Source organism: Crocodylus porosus, unplaced genomic scaffold (assembly GCF_001723895.1).
Source record: "Crocodylus porosus isolate Cpor-Errol unplaced genomic scaffold, CroPor_comp1, whole genome shotgun sequence".
Classification (NCBI taxonomy): Eukaryota; Metazoa; Chordata; order Crocodylia; family Crocodylidae; genus Crocodylus; species Crocodylus porosus.
Genome location: NW_017728931.1, coordinates 1,502,044 through 1,522,438, shown reverse-complemented (window position 1 = coordinate 1,522,438; position 20,395 = coordinate 1,502,044). Strand labels below are relative to the sequence as shown.

Sequence of the window (20,395 nt, the reverse complement as noted above, 5' to 3'; positions counted from 1 at the left end):
TTATACCCCCTGACAACACAGGCAAAGCCGGGAGGGAAACTTCCTTCTGAAACCAGTAATAAAGCAAGTCGGTGTCTCTCTTTTATTTTATGGTCCTGATTCTGCAAAACACTCAACGAATGCTTAATTTTAGGCATGTGAGTAGCCCTGCTGACATCAATGGGACTACGCACATTCTCAAAAATACAGCACCTGCTTAAGTGCTGTGTTAGTGGAGGCATAGGGCTAATTGTCTGCCTTGGACAGGTCTCGGAAAAGAAAGGCTAACACTTCTCCAGCAACAGCCATCTCACTGAGTGCCTATTGGGTAAATCAATGCATCTGTAGAATAACAGAGTCAGGCAAATACAAACTGAAGAAAAAGACCTGGCCCAAGACATTTTTTTAAAACAACCTCCTCCTTTCCAGAAAACTGAGTATTGTCGGGAATCCTACCAGGCCAGAAGAATTCATGGCACATGGAGTTTATAGTGGGGATGTGGTTAGGGCGAACGTAGCAGTAATCAATGGGGGCTTCGGGCTCAGCCTTCCAGTTGGGATCATTCTTATACAAATGAGCATGGATTTCTGCCAGCAGCTGGAGTTTAGGAGGCTTGGTCTCATAATCACGCCTGCCAATGGAACAAACACAAACAACAACATTAAAGACAAGTCGGTAACATTATCATCACTGCTGAATGTTTGCTGCCCACTCTTCTGATGGGGCTCCAGTGGCCCCAAGGTATCTTGCCTTCTATTTGTGGGAAAAATTATGACCACCCAGACAAAAATCCAAGCTGATTATCAGAAACCAGGTTGCTTTTGCAATTCCAAGCACTTGGGGTCAGTCTGCTATAAAGTTGGTGAAATTCAGCATCAGCAAACATACCTGATGTAAGGTTTGAGGACACGAGATGTGTAAGGACTGACAATACTGTGGTCTGTCAATAGGTCTTCTGAGCCAACCAGTCGGTACAAGAACTTTGTTGTCTGGTGCCGATATCCCTTCATAGCAGGCAACACAGTCTTTATAGCAAGACAAAAGAACAAACACATCATGGATGCCAGATTAAGCAAAGTCACATTCAGTAACTTACTGTCTGGAACTGAAGGCAGAGGGAAAAATGTCCTTATAATTAAGGTTTCCCCCTGTATAACAAGAAGGTCTGGCACCTTCAGGTTGGTGGTCTAGCTCCGAGTTCTCTCTAACTTCTCTCTAACCTGATCCTGTAAGATGCTGAGTCCATCAGTCACCCACTGAGGTCACAATGAATGCCCATTCTCCTGCATGGCAAGAAAACACTGCAGTGTACTGACAGGGGCACTCATAATAAACTGATTAAACCAGGGGTGGGCAGGATGTGGCCCACCAGGCTATTCTATCCAGCCCACAGGGCTCCTAAAAAATTTAGAAAATTAGTATTTATTTGCCTAGCTGCCTGTCATGCAGCACTCAATGGCTTGCCAAAACTCAGTAAGCGGCTCTCCGCCCAAAATAATTGCCTGCCTCTGGCTTAGGCAGAGTCAGGACATGGTGACAGAACCAGCAGACATCTGTATTTTACTAAGCATTACCCAAGAGCGGGTCTTGGGAGGCTACTCACATGGGTACAACCCATCTGTAAAATGAAGCTCATTCATGAGAGCCAGCCTCTGCAGCACGATGGCTGCACCTTGTAGCAGAAGTCCCAAAATGGCTGGCACCAAGAGTTATCTAGGGGCTGTCAGCACTCACCTGGTACCTGTCCAGGATTCTGAAGTCCTGGCTAGTAGTTCTGTATGTTGCTTGGCCTGCAGGAGGCCTGGAAACACCTCCTTCTTTAGCTCCATAAATCCCATCAACCAAGAGCAGTGCAGCATTCACAACCTGATCCAGGTCAAAGAGTGGCAGCCCCCTTTCCCGCTTGGCCTGTCGAACTATCAACTTGCGCCTCAGCCTCCGAGCCTCTGGGGTCATGCTTACAGCATTGGGACAGGCCTCCAGTCTTTTTAGAAGCAGCTTTTCTTCATAGATGCTAACAGATGTGTGCTTTGGTGCTTTGGGCTTACTGTCTTTCTCTAGCTGGGTTTTCCTCTTGTCTCGTGCCCTGCCCTGCAGGGCTGCACTTGAATCTTCAGCATCTTCACTGTCACCTTCCATCCTTTCTGCTTTTTCTTCCTCACTCTCTACCTCCTGCTTGATCTGCTCAGGTGTTTTCACCTTCTTTCTGCTCGTGATCATGGACCCAGGCCCACTAGGTGGGGGCAGGTACTCGATACCTGGATCTATGACTCCATCACCTTCCATCTCCTCATCATCTGTATGGAAGACCAAAGCAACTTAGGATAGACATGCAAATGCAATAGCAGCTTGCTGCTGTTTAAGTGAGGAAGAAAATAACACGGAATTTACCTGTAAGCTTCTGTCTGTCCTTTATTTTGGGTCTTATCTTTTCAAAATGTGAAGTGATTTTAGGCCAAACTGGAGACATCTTAATGGGAGTCCAGTTTTCAGAAGGCACAGACCACCGATTCTTTAAAAATTAGGCCCTTAAGGGGTCTTGCAGTCTGGTTCCCTAGAATGAGGGTGTCCCAAATCATTAGTCTCTTAAAAACTTAGCTTCAAATTTTTGTTTTCTGTTTTAAAAGGGAAACACTTTAAATCGTGTTTTTACTTAGTCATTTTCTTGAAAGATCCTAACATGAAAACTAGTGTAATGAAGTGCAGGTGCTGAACCAACAGAGATTATGGACCAGATCTCTAGCTGGTATAAACTGGAGAAATATTTAAGTTAGTGAGACTATCCTGAGTTACACTAGCTGAAGAGCCAGACCTGGCCCAACTAGTCTGTAAAACCCTTGCTTGCAATGGGTTGTACTTGACTTCATTAATTCTCCCACTGATTTCAATCAGGCTATTCCTGGAATAAAGCTCCCTTCATTTTGAGTAACATGACCGTTATCTGACCTAGAATTAGGATCTCTTAACTGAGGATGTTATGTCTGTATTCAAAGAAAAGCACATATCCCTGATCCTATATAAATGTATAAACTCTCTCATTCACTGTTCTTGCCATTGCAGTTAACACTGGGAGTAGAACTTGAAGCAGGAATTTCTGGGGGAAAATTCTTCATAAACACAGAACAGGGAATGTCACCTGAACAGGATCATGTGGTTTCTTCCACCTGTAGCATCTATCATTGTGAATTTAGATTTTCATGTAATTCAGAAAAAGACTTCACTCTTCACCGTTGTCCATCTTGCTTTGAAATGAAGCAAACTGCCTGTTCTTTCCTCAACGTGAGTTCTATTGTCAGAAAATTGCACATCACTTCCCATTAAACAAAAAATGTGGTATCTCTTACCATGAAACAAGGCCTGTGGTGGCATGACATCTGGGATGAGATCTGCTTCTGAGAGCAGGCTAGGAGTGGCAGAATGAGAGGCCGGTGTCCCAGGAGCAGAGAAGTCCAGTGAAGGAGATGGAGATGGGCTGGTCAGAGGAGTACGATCTGAGGAGCTCAAGGAGGAAAAGTCAATCACCTCTCCCTTCTCCAGAACCAGGTCAGGACGGCGGCCTCGGCTGGTGAATTTGACAGGGGTGGAGGAAGTGCTCCGGTCCAAGAAACCAGCTGCTTCCTTCTGTGCTCTCCTGATGTCCTTGGCTTCCTGCGTGCGAGATCGTTTCTCCTTCAGCTCCATGGCCGACTCCACTGGGTTGCGGCTCACCCGTTTCCGAAGCCCCTCAACTGTAATGATGGGATCCAGAGGTGGTTTTGAAGCTGCCAGAAAACAAAGACAAGTTTTATTCCAATAGGCCCAAGGCTGCCACGGTCTTGTTACTCTTCCTCTGCAGCCATGTGAACTCGTTTTGGTAGGAATCTTCAAGAATGGGTTCAAGCCATTGATGAAACTCATTCTTGTGCAAGGCAACCAGCAGAACATCTAGGTACCACTGAAGCCCTCTCTGCCCAGGAGTAGCTTTCACCAATGTGAATAAAACAACAAAAGAATAGAAAGCCAAGGAGACCACAGACAAAGAAATGGCTAAATTTCATATACAGGAAAATATTCCAAAGGACCAATGCCCTTGGTTCCTTCCAAATGCAGCTTGGGCAAGTATACTACAAAAAGGGTATAAAAGACCATGTGTTGTAAACCCAGAGTAACTCCTTTGAGGTTGGCTGTTATAGTGTGGGACTAGGATAAAAAAAAAGAGAAAAAAAAAATCAGCCCCTGTAACATTCAATGCACACATGCACTGATGTGCCCTTTTCATGCATCACCTCATATCTTCAAATGCATCTAACTCTGCCCCAGCCACCCCTCCTCACACCATCATCACAGAAGTTACCTTTGGCTTTCAGTGCTGATGCAGACAACTTTTCTCCCTCAGGTTTCATTGTTGGAGGCTTATTGTGAACAAGTTTCCACCACCCTGGCTCTCCAAATTCCTGTGCCCCTGAGCGGAAAAACAAGGGGCTCCCCACAGAGAGACAGCCAGCAACAGTGCTCCACCATGTTGAAGTCTTTTTCCTAAGGCAGGAGAAAAGAAAATGAGTGACAGGCCTCCATTCACCAATAAGGTTTTAGTAGCACTTCCTTCTCCCTCCCCAAAAACAAGCCACAGAAGATGCTCATGTATTCTTTGCATACTCTGATGGAACAGTTCATTTGGCTTCCAGATTTCAGCTTTCAGACATGTACTCTTCTTGATTTCTAACAGGCCACTGCAAGAGGGAACCTGGGACACCAAATCAGCGGACCCAGGCTAGAATTTATGGGTGATTTATTGTTCACCCTGACAATCAACTCTGCACACAGGTCACTGCAGATATTTGATATTTTATTCTCACAATATCAAACATGGTGAGCTGACAAGAGATGATTTCCTGAGCTGTTAGTACCACGGTCTTTAAGACATTCATATTAAGAAATTCTACAGCCACAGAACAGTTCATGGCTTTTGCTGCAGCAAGAGCCAACAAAGCCTGTTCTCCTGAATCACTAACAAGTCAGCACAACTAACAAGAGGCTAAACCTAGTTTGTTAGAGTCAATAGACAGGATCCAGACTATAAAAGGGAAAAGATCTGCTGAATAAGTTGTGTTGTTATATGGTCTCTTTTCAGGTAGATCTTAGTTAAACCCTTGGAATTCTTGATTTCAGTGCATTTTAGCAGTCTTTCACTGTAGGACAAAACACCTGGGACTAGACCCTACACGGGCTGAGATGCTGGAGTGATACTGTCCACTGAAACTCACTACCATGAGTCAAGTGCACAGGCACATCCCGTATTGCACGAGACAGTCATTCCTAAGAATGGGATTCACTGAAGCTAAGACATGGAGCAGAAAGACACCTATGCTCCCCAGTCTCCTGAGTTCTGTGAAGGTGGAAAGTAAGACCCCCTCTCAAAAGCAGTTAGGAGCCTAACTCCAAGAAGAGGAAAGAGTCCTACCTTGGTTCAAACTACAAGCTCTCTCATAGAGCCATGCTCGTAGAAAACCCAAGAAACACACCACCTTATGGCCACCAGCTCAATAGTCATGACATGCACTCAGGAGACCCATTTTCAAATCCACACTCTGCCTGTTATAGAGCAGGGACTTGAATTCATGTCACCCAGAGTGCCCTGAAGGTTACTGGACTTTTGGCACTCAGTCTCTCTGGGTGAAGCTGTTCCACTCAATATACATAATCACTGACCTAGAAAAAACAAGTGCAAGAAGGGCAGATAGCCCCTCTAGATCAGGAGAGGGCCCTTCTGGGGATGTGGGAGACTCCAGTGCAAGTTACTGTTCAAAACAATATTTATTCTGCACATACATAACGGCAGAAACGTAGCTGCTTAAGGACTGCAAGTGGTGGCACAATTCAGTAACTCCTGAATGTCTATTCTTGATCCAATAAAGTTTCTGTAGTCTGCTCCTGCTCCAGGGACATGTTGAAGAAGGACCAAATTCAACAGGCATGAGGGCCCTGCAAGAACTTGTGGCCTGTTTTGGGGAAAGGAGGCTGGTGCTGGCTGATGCCAGGGAAGGGCTGCAAAGTTCTGGTGATACCAGCAGAGGAGAAGAGATCCTCTTCCTCCCTTTTTGGTGGTAGTGTCCTCATTCAGACCTGCACAAATGAGATCACAGGCCCTATGTGTGCAGAGATCATGAAGAGAGGTAGACACTTTAAGGCTCTGATTTAGGGCATCTTATACTGAAATGTAGCTCAGAAAGATCACAAAGAAATATACAGGTCTTTATCTACCTCTGCACAATACTCTTTTTCTCTTTCATTGACTAACATTTGTCCCCAAAAGGACCCTCCTTGTCCTTGTTTGAGCCCTGTGTATCAAACCCTCCACTGTCTTCCTTCTACTCAACCCTCAATTGAACAAACAGAAAAATCTCTATATAACCTGGAATTCCTGTTCTTCAGTTGAGTAACACAATTGTCCCCAACTCTGGTCTCCATCCTGACATAAACATAATGGCTTTACCTGTTCCCTAGTAAGAAAGTCCAGTGTTTCTCAATGAAAGCACATATATCTTCTTTCCACCTAAAATACCCTTGACGGCCAGTTCCTTCCAGAGACAAGTTGTACATTGCCAGCATGACAACCTGGAATGTAAAAGAAAACACTGGATTCAACTATTGTGTCTAAAGGGGAAAAGTCCCCTTCCCCTCCTAGCTTATTTTACTTAGTTATACAAAGCTTTTAACTGAACCACACCAATCTGTATAGACCTTGCTGCATTTACTCAATTGCCCATCATGCTTCTCCTAAGGATTCCCCCATGCCAAAGGAATCCTGAGCCATCTAGTTATATGCTTTACAGTCTTCTACAGTGGGAATGGCAGAAAGGGGCTGCAACTCAGCTGAAAACCTGTATGAACATGTGTGGGGAGGTGGAAATCTGTCCGAAGAAAAGGTAGGCAGCAAGCATTCCACTCGGCTCATATGTTACAAATATGCAGATCAGGGTCTTTGTAACGTCTCTTGATAAGAATCCAGTAGAAAAGAATGGGCTATAAAATGCATGGATCACTCTGCTCATGCATCGTATTCACTGAGTACAATCCATTTATAGGGTTTTTTGTTGTAGCTGCGTTGATCTAAGGACATAGGCAGGCAAGGTTCTTTGGGTAGATGTGATATCTTTTATTAGACCAACTGAGTACAGCCTCCCTTACTTTGGCTCCCCCCCACCCCCTTCCCTTCCCTACCTTTTGTTTTCCTGATTTCCATCTATTTACATTCTCACTGACATCCTGTCACACTTTTAACTTCTTTATTCCTTGGAGTCTCAGAACAGCAGAGACTCCCCATGCCCAAAGAAGGGTGACTGCGCCCAAAAGCTTGCAAAATCTATTTACAGAACATTCCTATGCACCACAGATGTCCACTGGACTTGCTAAAGGCCGAATTAAAGTAGTTATGAAAAGCCAAATTAAAGTAGTTGCTAATGTCAGTCTCTCCAAAATGAAAAACTGCCAGTTACATTAAGCTCTTCTGGCCTGGAATGTAAACACCAATGCTGAGGCTAGGGCTGGAGCCTGGCACAAGCTATTCAAATGCTTCAGACACTGTTTTCCAGTAGAACTGATTCTCCACATCCAAGTCTGGGGAGACGGTCTCCTATCAATGCACTAAGGGATGATAGCTTCATGCCTGTTAATGCTTGTGGGAGAAAAATACCTCCACCCTTTGGCTGATTTTCCAATACATCCCTTGCTAGTTGGAATATGGTGCTCTAGAACAGCAGTGCTCAACCTCCAGTGCATGGGATCATGACATCTGACCCGTCGGACTCCCCAAGGGCCTAGAAATTTGGAGAGAGGGAAGCAGATGCAGTAACTGCCACTTCCATTGCTTCCCCGCCATCACATTTCCAAATCTGTGGGAAGCCCCATGAGATAAATGGCACAGTCCTGGGCACCAGATTGCACCTGCATGCAAAGTCAGGCTGCAGCCAGATATAGTGTGAAGGGCTGCGCACAGAATTGCTCTGTGGCTGGATCCACTGCACAGGGCGCTCCATGGTCAGATGTACCGCATGGGGCAGGGATGACATGCTGGATTGCACTCACGGACCAACACTGTGTGCCAACTCCACACTGGATTCAGTCCATGGGATCTGGTCCATGGACTAACCCCATGTCACTCATCAGGCTCATAGGGCCAGAAAGTTGAGTACCACTGCTCTAGATGCTTATGCGCTGACCCCACCATGCAACAGTGTCCCACCAATGACAGGAGACTGGTCATAGCTTTAACATCAGTGGGGGGGGGGTTTAAGTGGGTGAGATCAGATGTGTGCATCACATCACTCTCACCCTAAGCCCAGAAATCTATTCCCCCATTCCCCCCACAAGACATATGGCTACTTCCCTAAATTTCACTCCACATGTTCCTTCAGCTGGTGGAAATCTGGGAAGCTGCATTTTCTTTGCCTTCTCTTCACTTCTCTTTACTGTTGTCTCTGCCTTTTTATTTCTTCCTCTTTGTCAATCTTTGTCTGTGCTAGTGGAGGCTGACAGCAGCAATCACTGGACCAGACTCTCCGGGGTGGCTAAGCAGACCTCACTATGGGAGGGTGACAAATCTTTGTATTGCTAGGGAATTACCTGGAAGCACCAATCCTGATATAAATTCAGGCTGTTCTTTTTGTGTCCTGCCTGCTGCCAATGGCCCCAAAGTATATGGGTGCCCTGGCCATCTAGTCTGTCCTGGGTGATGCCAGAAAGCAATGTAGGAACTACAAAAGAAGGTCTCAGCCACTTGAGTCAGGTAATTCCACAAGCAGGTGGATCTGCCAGCTTTGGTCTGCTTAATGCTGCCAGAGCAGCACGGAGCAGCCCTCAGACATCCTGGGGCTAGCCTTTTCAGTATTATTCCCCACTTTGCTCAGACATGCACCATCTTACAGACCTCTGGCCACATTTGAAACTTTTACAGATGTCCAGCAGTGGACCATCAGCAACTGAGAAGCGAAGACAAGTGCCTCAGTGCCACAGCATAATATATGCTGGTTGAAATCCCTCACGACAGTTATTTTTGATTCAGAGGTAACTGCGCTCAGGTCTGCTTTGTGACACAAAAACAAGCTCCCAATCACAGCTTCTGAACTGGCTTGCTCCTTCCCTTCCCCTCCCCAAATCAGAAGAGAAGAGAAGCACTCCAGCAGTTATGCACACTTGGTATACATCAGCCTAACTCAGTCCTATGAGAACTGAGTAAATAGCCCAACCTTGCTTAAAGCTAAAGTTGAAGAAAACCTTCAGAGCTGTGATTTTCATTAAGATATCAGAGTTCTTTATTTCAAGCACAGCCAGCCTAAATCTATGAAATCCAAACCTAAACTCTGTATCATACAAGGAATCCCTTCTAAGAGGCATGACTATCAAACTTACTGTTACATAAATCAGAGATTACCTGACTAATGCAGATATAGAAGTGACTAAAATAGTAAATCCCACAAAGATGACAGCTGAATGTACTGCTATACTAGAATTTACTACAGCCATGGACAGCCAATAAGCTTTTGCTTCCAGTGAGATAGCATGCTTTTTGTTCAAACATTGCCCTCTTGGTGGCTTTTGCTTTGCCCGAAAAGCCAACAGCAAAAATTACATTTTCTTTGCTTTTTCAAACTGGCATGTAGTGGTACTGAGTAGCAGTTTGGGTCTTATGACTATCTTTCTGATCTACTCACAAATGTCAAGCAGATAATTAACAATCCTCAGAAAACTCACTTTAGAAGCTCCTGGATACACTTCTTTGCCTCCTATATCTGACCTCCTAATGTCTAGGACTTGTGTGTACAGTTTAAACAACAAGTTTTGAAGGTCTTATTGTTCTTCTACTAGAAAGAAGACTTTTACTTACTTGCTGCCATGTCAGTCTCAGTCGTTCAAATTGTTCTTTCCCATCTTCTGAGCAATCAGAGCAAGTAAACCTGAAAAAGTTATCTCCCTTGAGGTAACTGAGTTGTTCTCTCAACTGACCTAAAATGAATAAAGAAAAGACCTATGCCTCAGTTCTTTTTGACGAAACACTGAAAAGTAGATATGGATTCCCTACAACACCCCAGAGGAACATGTTTCTCCTAAGCCACAGTTCAGCAACCCTGAGTACTCATGAAAAGTTCAAAAACTGTGTGCAATGCTTATAGATTCATTGTACAGTTACAGAAACCAGCAGGAACCAATACAGAAACACATGCATTAAAGTAGGGTCTTCAACCTAGCTTTCAAATACATTTAAAACTTTGCTAGACTTAGCTAGACCCTGCTACTTCCTCTGCCTTCTTTTACCTCCTCCCCGGTTCCCCAGGGTCTTCATAAAGGCGCCAGGTAGTCAAAAAGGCAACCCTGTGAAAGATGCCACTATAACCTGGTCTGTGAATATACAAGTCTTTCCTCACTTGCCATCTTTCCACAGCTAAGTAATCCTCTAGCTTTTTTCACTGTCCACCCCTCCACTGCATGTGAAGTTGTCAGTTCTTCTTTCTGCAGCCAGAGACCCACAGAGGTAGACTTACCGTAAGACCTTAAGATACCTATTTACCCATATTATGGAATTATTTTTCTTTGGCACTATGACAGGGGAATGCTGCATCCAGCTAGAAATAGAAGATGATACCAGGAAATAGCTGTTCTTGACTAAGGTTTATTTTTCTAGAGCCTAACTCAGGAAAGCATCTCAGCACATGTTTAAGACCTTTTGCTGACCTTAAATACGTGTGACTTAACAAACAGCTTGATGGAAGAGAGTCAGTCCAAAAAAATCTTAGCCTTCTAAGGCTAATGAGCCTCTCTACTGTGGAAAAGAGGAAATGAGAAGAACTAGGATTGTAAGATTTACCCCCTAGTGAATTTTGATTAATTTAATCATAAATATCATTAGCAAACAGGAACAGTAACTGTGTACATTTGGAATTTTTTAAAGTGCTTAAGGCAATCACCTAGTCCTCTTTTACTACATCATTGACCCCAATACAGCAATTCACAATGTATTAGTGAAATACTAATAATAATGTTAATGAAACACTAGCTCTTGGCAAAAGCTATTTGTCATATTAGCAAAGTTGCCAAAGGAATCCATCTCTGAGCATACTTTTATGTGGTGTAAGTCACAGCTAGGATCACTGTCACTGAAAGACATCAGAGAAAAACATTTCTATTTCTGCACACTTGTGTCTGATCACATTCACTCTGTGGCCAGTTTCCCTTGCTGTTTGTATCTTTTATGCAAACAACAAAGCTTGAGGGTGGGAGTAATGGAAAATTGGACTGTAAAATAAAAAAAAGCAGCAGCAGCAGGACTCACGAGTCAGAGGGATCATCACCAAATGCTTTTAATTTATTGTTTTTTACAGAGTAAATTTCAAGTTGACTGTGTTCCTTTAGCCATTTGCTACTGAACACCAAAAGTAAAATCCTAGCTCCATTAAAAGTTTATGGCAAAACTCCCCTTGACTTCACTGGGGATGGGATTTCCCTCCAAGGGTTTGGGCAGATTTTTAGCAAGATGGCTAGCCAAAGTACTTGAAAGGCGCAGACCCAGGTTTGTTTTCTGCTTCCACAAATGGAGCAGTGCTTAGATTTTGGACAGTAACAGGTATTGTACTAGTACAGGGAGAAACCTAAACTCATTTCTATTATGTTAAACAGATACCAGAGAATTAATTTAATCTGGTTAGCCCAAAATGCTTCTAAGGCACTTTATACTCTTCTGTGAATGCAAAAGTAAGTGCAGCGTATAAGGGAATAATTCTTATACATACCAGTTGAGAGTTACTCATACCGGTCATACAAACAACAAATCAACCAGGAAAATAAAAATAATAACAACAGCAACTCTCTCTTATATAACACTTTTCATCAGTGGGTCTGAAAGTGCTTTATAAAAGGAGTCAGACTCATTAGCTGCATTTTACAGAAGATGATGAAACTGAGGAATTAAGAGATAAAGTGACTCGACCAACATTACTCAACAGGCCAGAGGCAGAGATGCAGAGGACCCACGTCTCTCAAGGTCCAGTCCAGTGCTCTTTCCAAGAATATAGAATATTTCACAAACACCCACAGAAACAAACACACAAAAAGAAAGTGATCAAGGAAACAAAGGAAAGGCACTGTCACTTACTTGCTGGTATCCACTTCTGACACTTCTCACAGTAGTAGGACAACTCCTCCATCCAGGATGCATCCCCTTCATCACTGTTCAAAGAGTCCCCGCTTTGATCGTGGGATAAATCCACAGAGGCCTGATCCTCAGACTCGACAATAAGGAGAGTCTCCCCTTCCACCTCACCTTCCTCCAGACCTTCAGAGGTGGATGTCCTTGTGGCTTCATCATCATGACGGCTCATTAGCCCACTCATGTGAACATTACTATCCATCCCTTCTTCACAGGGAGAAAAAGAGGATAGTTTACATTACCAGGTGCCCCCCCTCCCAATGTTTAAAATATCATCCACATTGGATAAGCCAGCCAAGTCCCCCACACACTTAAAAATACTGAAGCCAGAAGGACCTTCTGTTTGCATTTACTAATGCCTGTAATTTTCTGTGCAAGATTAAAATTAATCTAGAGGAGATGGACTTTCAGTGACAACCTGTATATATGAAAACACAAAGGCACAAGCAGGAGCAATCCCTTCTGTGTGTCTTCAGTGAAAACTAATACTGCTGTTCTACATCTAGGATTGCTGGGGTCCTCTGGCCGGAGCCTGCCTGTCTCTTTCTGCTTCCAGACGCTTGGTCAAAATAATCTGTTCTTCTAAAAGGCGAATGTTCTCTTGTTTGCGACTTTGCCTCTCGAGGTCTCTGAGTACACCTTCACGCAGTCTCTGAAAACACAAGACATGGCTCATCGCAATGCAGCCTGTGCTATATGTGACTAATCTCCATTTATGTTTCAATCCCTGTTGCAGGACGGCTAATCACTTAACACTTGCAAATCTTTAGTTCTCCCTCAGTGACTTTAGTTGTACCTAAATATAGGATCTGAGAGGTAGATGTTGATAAGCTGCTGGTAATGGGCCAAAACTACTCTCTGCTGACTTAGCTGTATGGTTTTAATGAGGGGAACCTGGTAAGCAACCATCAACATTGTATATGGATAATTCCTGCAGCAGTGGTTCTTACCCTTTTTTTAAACTCAAGACACCCCTCATTAGACTTGAGGTACTCCTGGGAAAACACTGTCTCTTAGTTTTCACTCATCTCTTGACTATGGGAAAATACAAAAGCATTTTTTTATTGCAAAGAACTCAGACAGACCACGACAGGTCACCATGCTGTTGACACTATGGATCCCTATTTGAAAACTTTGGGTTTATCTTGTGAATCATGTGCAGATGTTTGCATATCTAATAGTGCTGATATAGCGTGACAACCCCATGGCACTCTTAAAATATATTGTGGCACCCTAGTTTAGAATCACTGTTTTACAGCAGGGGTCAGAAACCTTTGTAAGTTGGGGGCCAGAACAACCCAGCTCCAGTCTGGGGCAGACCAGGTGGTTTTGGCAAGAATCAGCAAGTGGGGCAGAGTAGGACAGCAGGCACTGCTGCTGCTTCTGTAGTCCCTAGCCCTGGCTGGGGGACAAGCGCAGCTTCCAGCTGATGGGGAACTGTGCCAGGGCCAGACAGCTGTGAGATACGTGCATCATCACAGCTCCATCCCCCTCCTTCCCCACCTCCCTGGCTGCAGCACAAGCACAGCTTCCAGCCAGTGGAAACTGAGGTAGGGGAGCTAAGCATCTGGAAACTGCACAACCCCAGCTCAGCTACACACTGACTGAAAGTAGCACCCATACTGCAGCTACAGGGGGCAGGGAGAAGTGGCCACAAGATGGGCACAGCTTCCAGCTGCCCAACCCTAATGCACCTCCTGGCTGCCACGGGCCAAGGCAAAACCCACTATTTCTGCAGGCCAGATCCTCTGGCTCCAGCCATTCATTGCCAATCCCTGATCTTTAGCATTACAGGAAAAGCCCTTACTCTAGAAGATTGTGACTTCTACTCCCCTGCCTTTACCAAAATTAAACTCTGTCCCAAATTCCTCTCTTTGTGCTCCTTCGCTTGAATAGAACTTGGTGGTAACCTGGAAGGATTTTAAGAGGACTTGTGCCATCTTCCACTTCTTTGTGATATACAAAACACAGACTGAAATGGCTACTTCCTGCTTGTTTCTTACCCTTAAGACATCTGAATCTAATGTCTCGTCTGATTTTGTTGGTGACCCAGAGTGTGCTTACTGTGAGGTCTTGAAAAAATAACACGGGTCCTTTCTCTAACAATACTTATTAATATTAATCAGACATTAACACAGACTACACAGTGGCTGCCTTTGTAAAAATTAAGCAGGACTACTAGTCTTGAAAGAGAAGAGTTTCCTTTGGCTTGGTTACTTTGTGCATTCGACAACACTGTGGTCCTAACCCTATGATGAAATCTGAGCAGAGAGCCCCTCACATCCTAGTAGTGCCCCCTATGCAACCTCAGTGGGGATCCACCTTCATGGTTCACTGCACTTTGCCCACAGTTAGTGTCACTGTTTTCTCTACACATGGTCAATCAGGCCTTGACCGGGATACTGGATCTATAAGGGTAGATTTGAAGGCTGAATTGGAGTCTTTGTGAGTGTCCCCAGTTGCTCATGTGTATCTCTGTACCACCATAAGGGAGAGAAAGGCATATTTAAACTAAGAAAATATAGCTGCAAAACCATAAAACATGGCAGAGGCATTGAGCAGCAGATGTAATATCTGACAGTGACTCCAACCCTTCTGTAACTGAATAGATTTCAAGCAAAGTTACTACAATATTAAAATATTGTATTTGATGAAAGAAACATATAAAACAATGGTAGAAAAGTCAATACTGGCCTCCACATGGATCCTGCTGCATAATAATGGTCATGTTTTGCTCCTACTAAAGTCTTAATCTGAAGAAAGGCTTACATCCCTGCTGAATGTATTAATGCAGCAGTTCTTAATCTCGTTATACTCAAGGCGCCCCTTGGAAAACACCAGCTTTTAGCTTTCACTCAGCTTGTGCACTATGGAAAAATAAGAATCAATTACTCTGCTGCAAAGAACTCAGACTTCAGCAGGTCAGAATGTTGTTGACACCATGGATTCTTATTTGAAATCTCTGGGTACTGCAGAGAGGTGTCCACAGACCGAACAGTGCTAATACTGTGCAGCACTCCATGATGCCCTGAAAAGGATTTCACGGCACCCACACGGTGCCCTGAGAAACGCTGTACTAACTTTTATTAATGCTGATGTGCTTGGGATCCAGGTTTTGCCTGATCAGGACCCAAATGCATTCATGCGTATATTAAAACTGGTTGGCTGAACGCAAGGGAGAAAAAAGCACAACAAATTATTTAACAAAATGACAAAAAATGTTATTTCAGAAATATTGGCTAATCCCATACAGAGCTAATTAATGCTAAAAATCTGTAAATCACTTATTTGAAATCTAACTATACAGTCATCAAGTTATCAAAAAATGCATGATTTAATCAGTTCTAACAGAAAGGTTTTATTTTTCATCCAGAATCCACCTAATTATACATTTCACAGGAAAATATTTTTTCCATGAAAATCATCAAAAAAAAATATTTTATGCAAAAATTACTTTAATTTAAAAGAAATACAAAGGCTAGGAGTATTTTATCCACTTCTCAAAACCTCTCTGGCAATTAATCTGATGACAGAGGTGCTTTCCCATGAGTTTCAATCAAGTTAATACAAGTTACAACTTACTACTATATAATGGTAGACCTGACAAACTAATTACTTTAATAGCATTAGCTAATCAAAATCTAGAAAAAGGTATGGCGATTATAGACCAAGTGAACAACAGAGGCTAGAAACATGCTACCTGCTTTATCCCACAGAATTCAGATTCTTAGAATCTATCAGACTGCAAGTTCATTAATTTCAGAGCTCTGAAAGTATATACCATATTTATTCAAATCCAAGATAAAGTCTTTTCCCCAACATGGGGGGAAAAAGGCTCATTTTGGATTTGAGTACTTCCTCGGCACAGGTGACTGGTGCAACTCCAGCTCTGGTAGCAGAAGCTAGAGGCTAAAGTCAGAGGCAAGTTTAAGACAACCCTCCAATAATTATATATTATACATGGAAAGTTATAGCAAATTTATAATGCTCCATGCCCAGATTCTAATTATTGGTGGGGAGGCTGCCTTAAATCTGAAGTTGTCTTGGATTTGGGTAAATATGGCAGTTTTTGTCATTTGTCACTAAGAGCTACCAAATATCACTAGCTGATTTGGAGTATGTGCATACAGATTTGGGCCTTCTCTTTACACAGGAACTTGCACCATTTTTTAAAATTCATTCATTTAAATATGTACAAACTGAAATTATAACTGGCTTTTTCCAGCTTAATTAAGGCTAGAAGTTGATTCATGTAAATGGATATAAACCAGACCTCACTAAACACAAGAGCATCCACATTTAGGGTTTGCAGTGGCTAAACTGAATTGATTTAGTTAAATTTGGGCACTGACAATGCACCAGACAGCACTCTCAGAGGAAATGGGTTTGAGAGGCTAGTTTTAAATATCCACAGGGCAGAATTCTGGGGCAGAAAAGGATATATGGCTGTGTAAGATTTTGCTCTTCCCCAAACATTAGGACATCTGCCTGGATCTTTGGAGGTTGTATCCATTCCCACTGAGGTCCTGCTTATATCTAAACTATCTCTCAACCCCTGCTCCCTTCCACTCAACTATTTCAGGCTCCTCCCAAGGTTTCTGTCCCTCAGCAGGAGCAAATATGTGGATCCCATGAAGCCTGAGGCCATCAGACCCTGGATTTGTAAAGAAGAATCTCAGCTCTTCCTTACAGAAAGAAATTTCTGAATAGAGCCTTGAAAATATGAAGGATTATTAACAGATTGTTATGGAAGAAAAAGCCCTTCCTTGGGTTATACATCTGCAATAGGAGACAGAAGAACATTCATTCTGCCTCCAGTCTTCAAAGCAGCTATCTGCACACTGGCGTGATCAAGATGGATGGGAAATGGTTATATTTCCAAAAAAAATGGTGGGGATAAAATACTCTTTCATCAGCCCCTAAAAAAATGCTCATGTTACCCTGGTCACCCAGAGATCTGAAACAGGTCTGCCTAGCTGACCAACAGGTTCATCTGACCCCTCCGCCTCTGGAGGGTTTTACAGGCTCCATCAAATCTGGCAATACTGCATGTTCTCTGCCAGGTGAATAACTGTTATGTTTCTAACCCTGTGGGGTTCTCTCATCCAGAAGTGGTTTTGGGTGACCTGCCCCGAGGAACTCAAGCAGTATTTATGTTCTATACCCAGCATAGTGTTGAGTCCACAGGGACCTTCTAAGTTCTGAGAGAGGGGAGGGCTGAGATATTCTTTTTTTTTTCTCCCCACAGATTTTAGAGATCGCCCAATTTCACAATTTTCGTGAAATCCATGTAATCGCGATTTGGGCAGGTCCCTATTTATGATAGACTTTCATTGTAAGATCATGTACTATTTTTTCCACAGGACCCTTCTCTCATTCAGCGCACAGAACTCAAGTTCCAAAGCGTCCACTCTGAGACAACTTGTCTTTACTTTTTCAGTCAGCAATACTTAGTACTTTATATGTTCAAAGCACAGCTCCCACTGGCTTCTGTGAAGATCTGAATGTTCAGCATATCTCAATTCAAAGTCCATGGTAGGAAGCCTCAGAAAATCAGGGAACTCAAGTGTGAAAAGCCTGGTAAATCACTTAGAGCTATACCTGCATGGTGGCAGGAGGTGTGATTGTGTGGATCACGCAGATTTTATCATGCCTTATTGCCAGTGCAGGAGGAGCCAATCCTGAGCTCCTCCTGCACTGGCAAAAAGCAAGCTCCCTCAGCTTGGAGGCCAGATCAGCTGACAGACCCACCCACTGGGGTGCATCATGCTCCCGCAGCTGGGAGCCCCAACTGCTGATTTGCAGTCTGTGGCTGCTGTGATCTGCCAGCCACAGGGATTTATGAGCCCCGCTGCAGCTGGGAGCCTTGTCATCTGACAGCTCCCAGGCTCTGGGGTAGACATAGCTCCCCCACCCCCAGAGATCCAATCAGCTGATGGTACTCCCAGCCACCAGGGCCCCTGGCCATACATTCAACTAATGCCATGATAGGAAGCAACTACAAAGTTCTCCAACATATTCTGTGGAATAACTTCATAGTTTATTCCTCTTTTATCATCCCATTGATTGAATGTGTGGCTAGGTGACCACTTAACTGGTTAATCACACCTTAAGTGTAACAGGTACATGATGCCTTAGACCTAGAATCACACAGCAACTCCATGCCAGAGGCAGGGAGAGACTCTAGTTCTCTGGGACAATATTATACTGCCTTAGTGATTCTAGGTCTCAGGACCCCATCCTTCCTCTTCCTGCAATGCCCTGCCCCATTCATTACAAACTTTCTAGTTTCTACAATAAATGCAGCTAGGGGCATTACAGACAGCTGCTTCTTTCCCCATGTAACTCTAATTCACTCCACCACCCCAAGGCTTGAATGAGGCAGGATTCTGTGAGAAAAAAATACTGTCATCAGTGAACTAAAGATTGCACCAAAACGAATGTGTGCAAGGGGGCTGAACCACGTTTGTAAAAATAATCCTCGTGGCATCGCACTGATATCCACAGGACTCATCAGATGGGTGAGAAGCCATGATTCTACCATATAACTTCTGCCACGTGCGCTAATTGCCCTCATAGGCCCTAGCTAAGCTATCCATCTACCTGACCAAGGTGGCAGCTCTGGCTGGAGGGACGCCGGTGACTGTGGGGCTGTCTTTTTGTCCCTCATCCACTCACACCTTCATGCAGAACTTCACTGGGTAGCATCCACTGACTCCTTGGACTCCTAGATCCAGTGCTTGCTGTGCCCCCTTGAAGTACTTGTGATTAACCTATGACCCCCACTCCTGTCCCTGTTTTCTTCTTTAGTTGTCCCCAATAATCACTTGATTTGCACTTAGCAGCCCCCCAGATTAAGGGGAGCTTTCAGCTACACTTGATGAGCAACAGCCCATGCTCCCAATACACTTCAAATAGACCTTGTCAACTTCCTCCTAGGCCTTGCTTAACTCTGACCAGGAAAGAGGCCAGGAGGACCCCCAAGGACAGAGTTTCACTGAGCACTATCTACTTGCTCCTTGGACTTGTTCGAGGGCCAGTGGGAACTGTCTGGTGTGCTCTGCTCAGTCTCTCCCCTCAGCACCCTTGTTAGAAACCTCTGACCTTCACTTCCATCCCTGTTTTGTTATTATTTGTCCCAAGGAATCAGTGACATGCCTGCAGTGGCCCCCTCATCAAGGGAGGCTTATATTTTGAAGTGATGAGCCTATGCCTACGATTCCCCAAAGGCCTGACCAGGAAGGAGGCTCTGACCAGGATGACCCCAGAGGACTGTGGGGCCATTTTCCTGTCCCTCGTTCACTTATGTCTCCAGGCAGAGTTTCACTGGGCAATGTCCACCAGCTCCTCGGACTCATCTAAGGGCCAGTGGGCACTGTCTGGCATGCTCTGCTCGGTGCCCCTCCTCGGCGCACTTGTTTTGAACCTCTGATTTTCCCTCCCATTCATGCTTTGTCTTTTATTTGTCCCATAAATTCACCTGACACATACTCAACAAACAGCCCTCTTGCCTAACAGGGGAGAGGGATACCTGCTGATCCATGGGCATAAGGCCCGCATTCCTGATACATGTCAAAAAGATCAGGCAGAGCTTCACTGTGCAGCATGCACCGGGCTCCTCGGACTCCTCCAAGGGCCCGGGGGTGCGGGATGGCATGCTCTGCTCAGTGCCACACCCACCGCACATCTGAGACGCCTGGCCCTGCTTTCACACATGCCATCCCAGAAAATCACTGGCTAATAACTCGCCCGAGTTCCTCCTGCAGCTGCACGGAGGGACCGGCAGCTTCCAAGCAGGCCAAGACCCCGGGCAACAAGAAACACCCGCCTGCCCTCCCCACCCCCACATGAACTCCATGTGGGGGTGGGGAGGGCAGCCCGGGGGGCAGAGTTAAGGGCATGCAGCAGGGAGGGGGAGGGCGAGGGCGAGGCGTTCCAAGGGGGCGTGGCTCTGGGCGGCGCGCGAGCAACCGTCAACTTCGGGTGGGCGGGCCCGGCCTCTCCCTCCCTCCCCCCCAGGGCCGCGGCGCGTGACACCGACCTCGCGGTCGCGTTGCTGCTGCAGGTGCACGGCAACCACCGTCCCGACCGAGAGCAGCAGGGTGACGCCCAGCACCGCCTTGGAGCCCGCCGACATGCCCGCCCCGCCCCAGCGCACACACGCACGCGCGCGGCAGCGCGGAGAACGAGCACGAGCGGCGCTGCGCAGGAACCCGGCAACGCACGCGCCCGCCTGC

The 20,395-nt window shown here is 44.9% G+C and overlaps 2 protein-coding genes across 2 annotated transcripts in view; both read right to left on the bottom strand.

The window, feature by feature from the left end:
• Positions 1-12,640, bottom strand: part of KAT14 (lysine acetyltransferase 14) — a 23,987-nt gene extending 11,347 nt beyond the window's left edge. The window contains exons 1-8 of the mRNA XM_019544051.1: positions 12,105-12,640; positions 9,843-9,961; positions 6,453-6,574; positions 4,314-4,495; positions 3,325-3,741; positions 1,715-2,277; positions 869-1,005; positions 436-611 (exon numbers count right to left, since the gene is read on the bottom strand). Of these exons, the coding sequence (XP_019399596.1) occupies positions 436-611; positions 869-1,005; positions 1,715-2,277; positions 3,325-3,741; positions 4,314-4,495; positions 6,453-6,574; positions 9,843-9,961; positions 12,105-12,360 (1,972 nt within the window). The 5' untranslated portion in view covers positions 12,361-12,640. The remainder of the gene's footprint in view (positions 1-435; positions 612-868; positions 1,006-1,714; positions 2,278-3,324; positions 3,742-4,313; positions 4,496-6,452; positions 6,575-9,842; positions 9,962-12,104) is intronic.
• Positions 12,640-20,395, bottom strand: PET117 (PET117 homolog). The gene is made up of 2 exons (XM_019544052.1): positions 20,200-20,395; positions 12,640-12,810 (listed from the first exon to the last, which is right to left on the bottom strand). Exons 1-2 carry the CDS (start codon positions 20,293-20,295, stop codon positions 12,661-12,663), a joined length of 246 nt encoding a protein of 81 aa, XP_019399597.1. The 5' UTR covers positions 20,296-20,395; the 3' UTR covers positions 12,640-12,660.

What these genes read in the sequence shown, in the direction of transcription:
- PET117 (XM_019544052.1), bottom strand. Translation starts at nt 20,295, where the DNA reads ATGTCGGCGGGCTCCAAGGCGGTGCTGGGCGTCACCCTGCTGCTCTCG. An exon ending in AGCAGCAACGCGACCGCGAG is followed by an intron (nt 12,811 to 20,199) that starts GTCGGTGTCACG and finishes TTGTGTTTTCAG; the next exon opens with AGACTGCGTGAAGGTGTACT.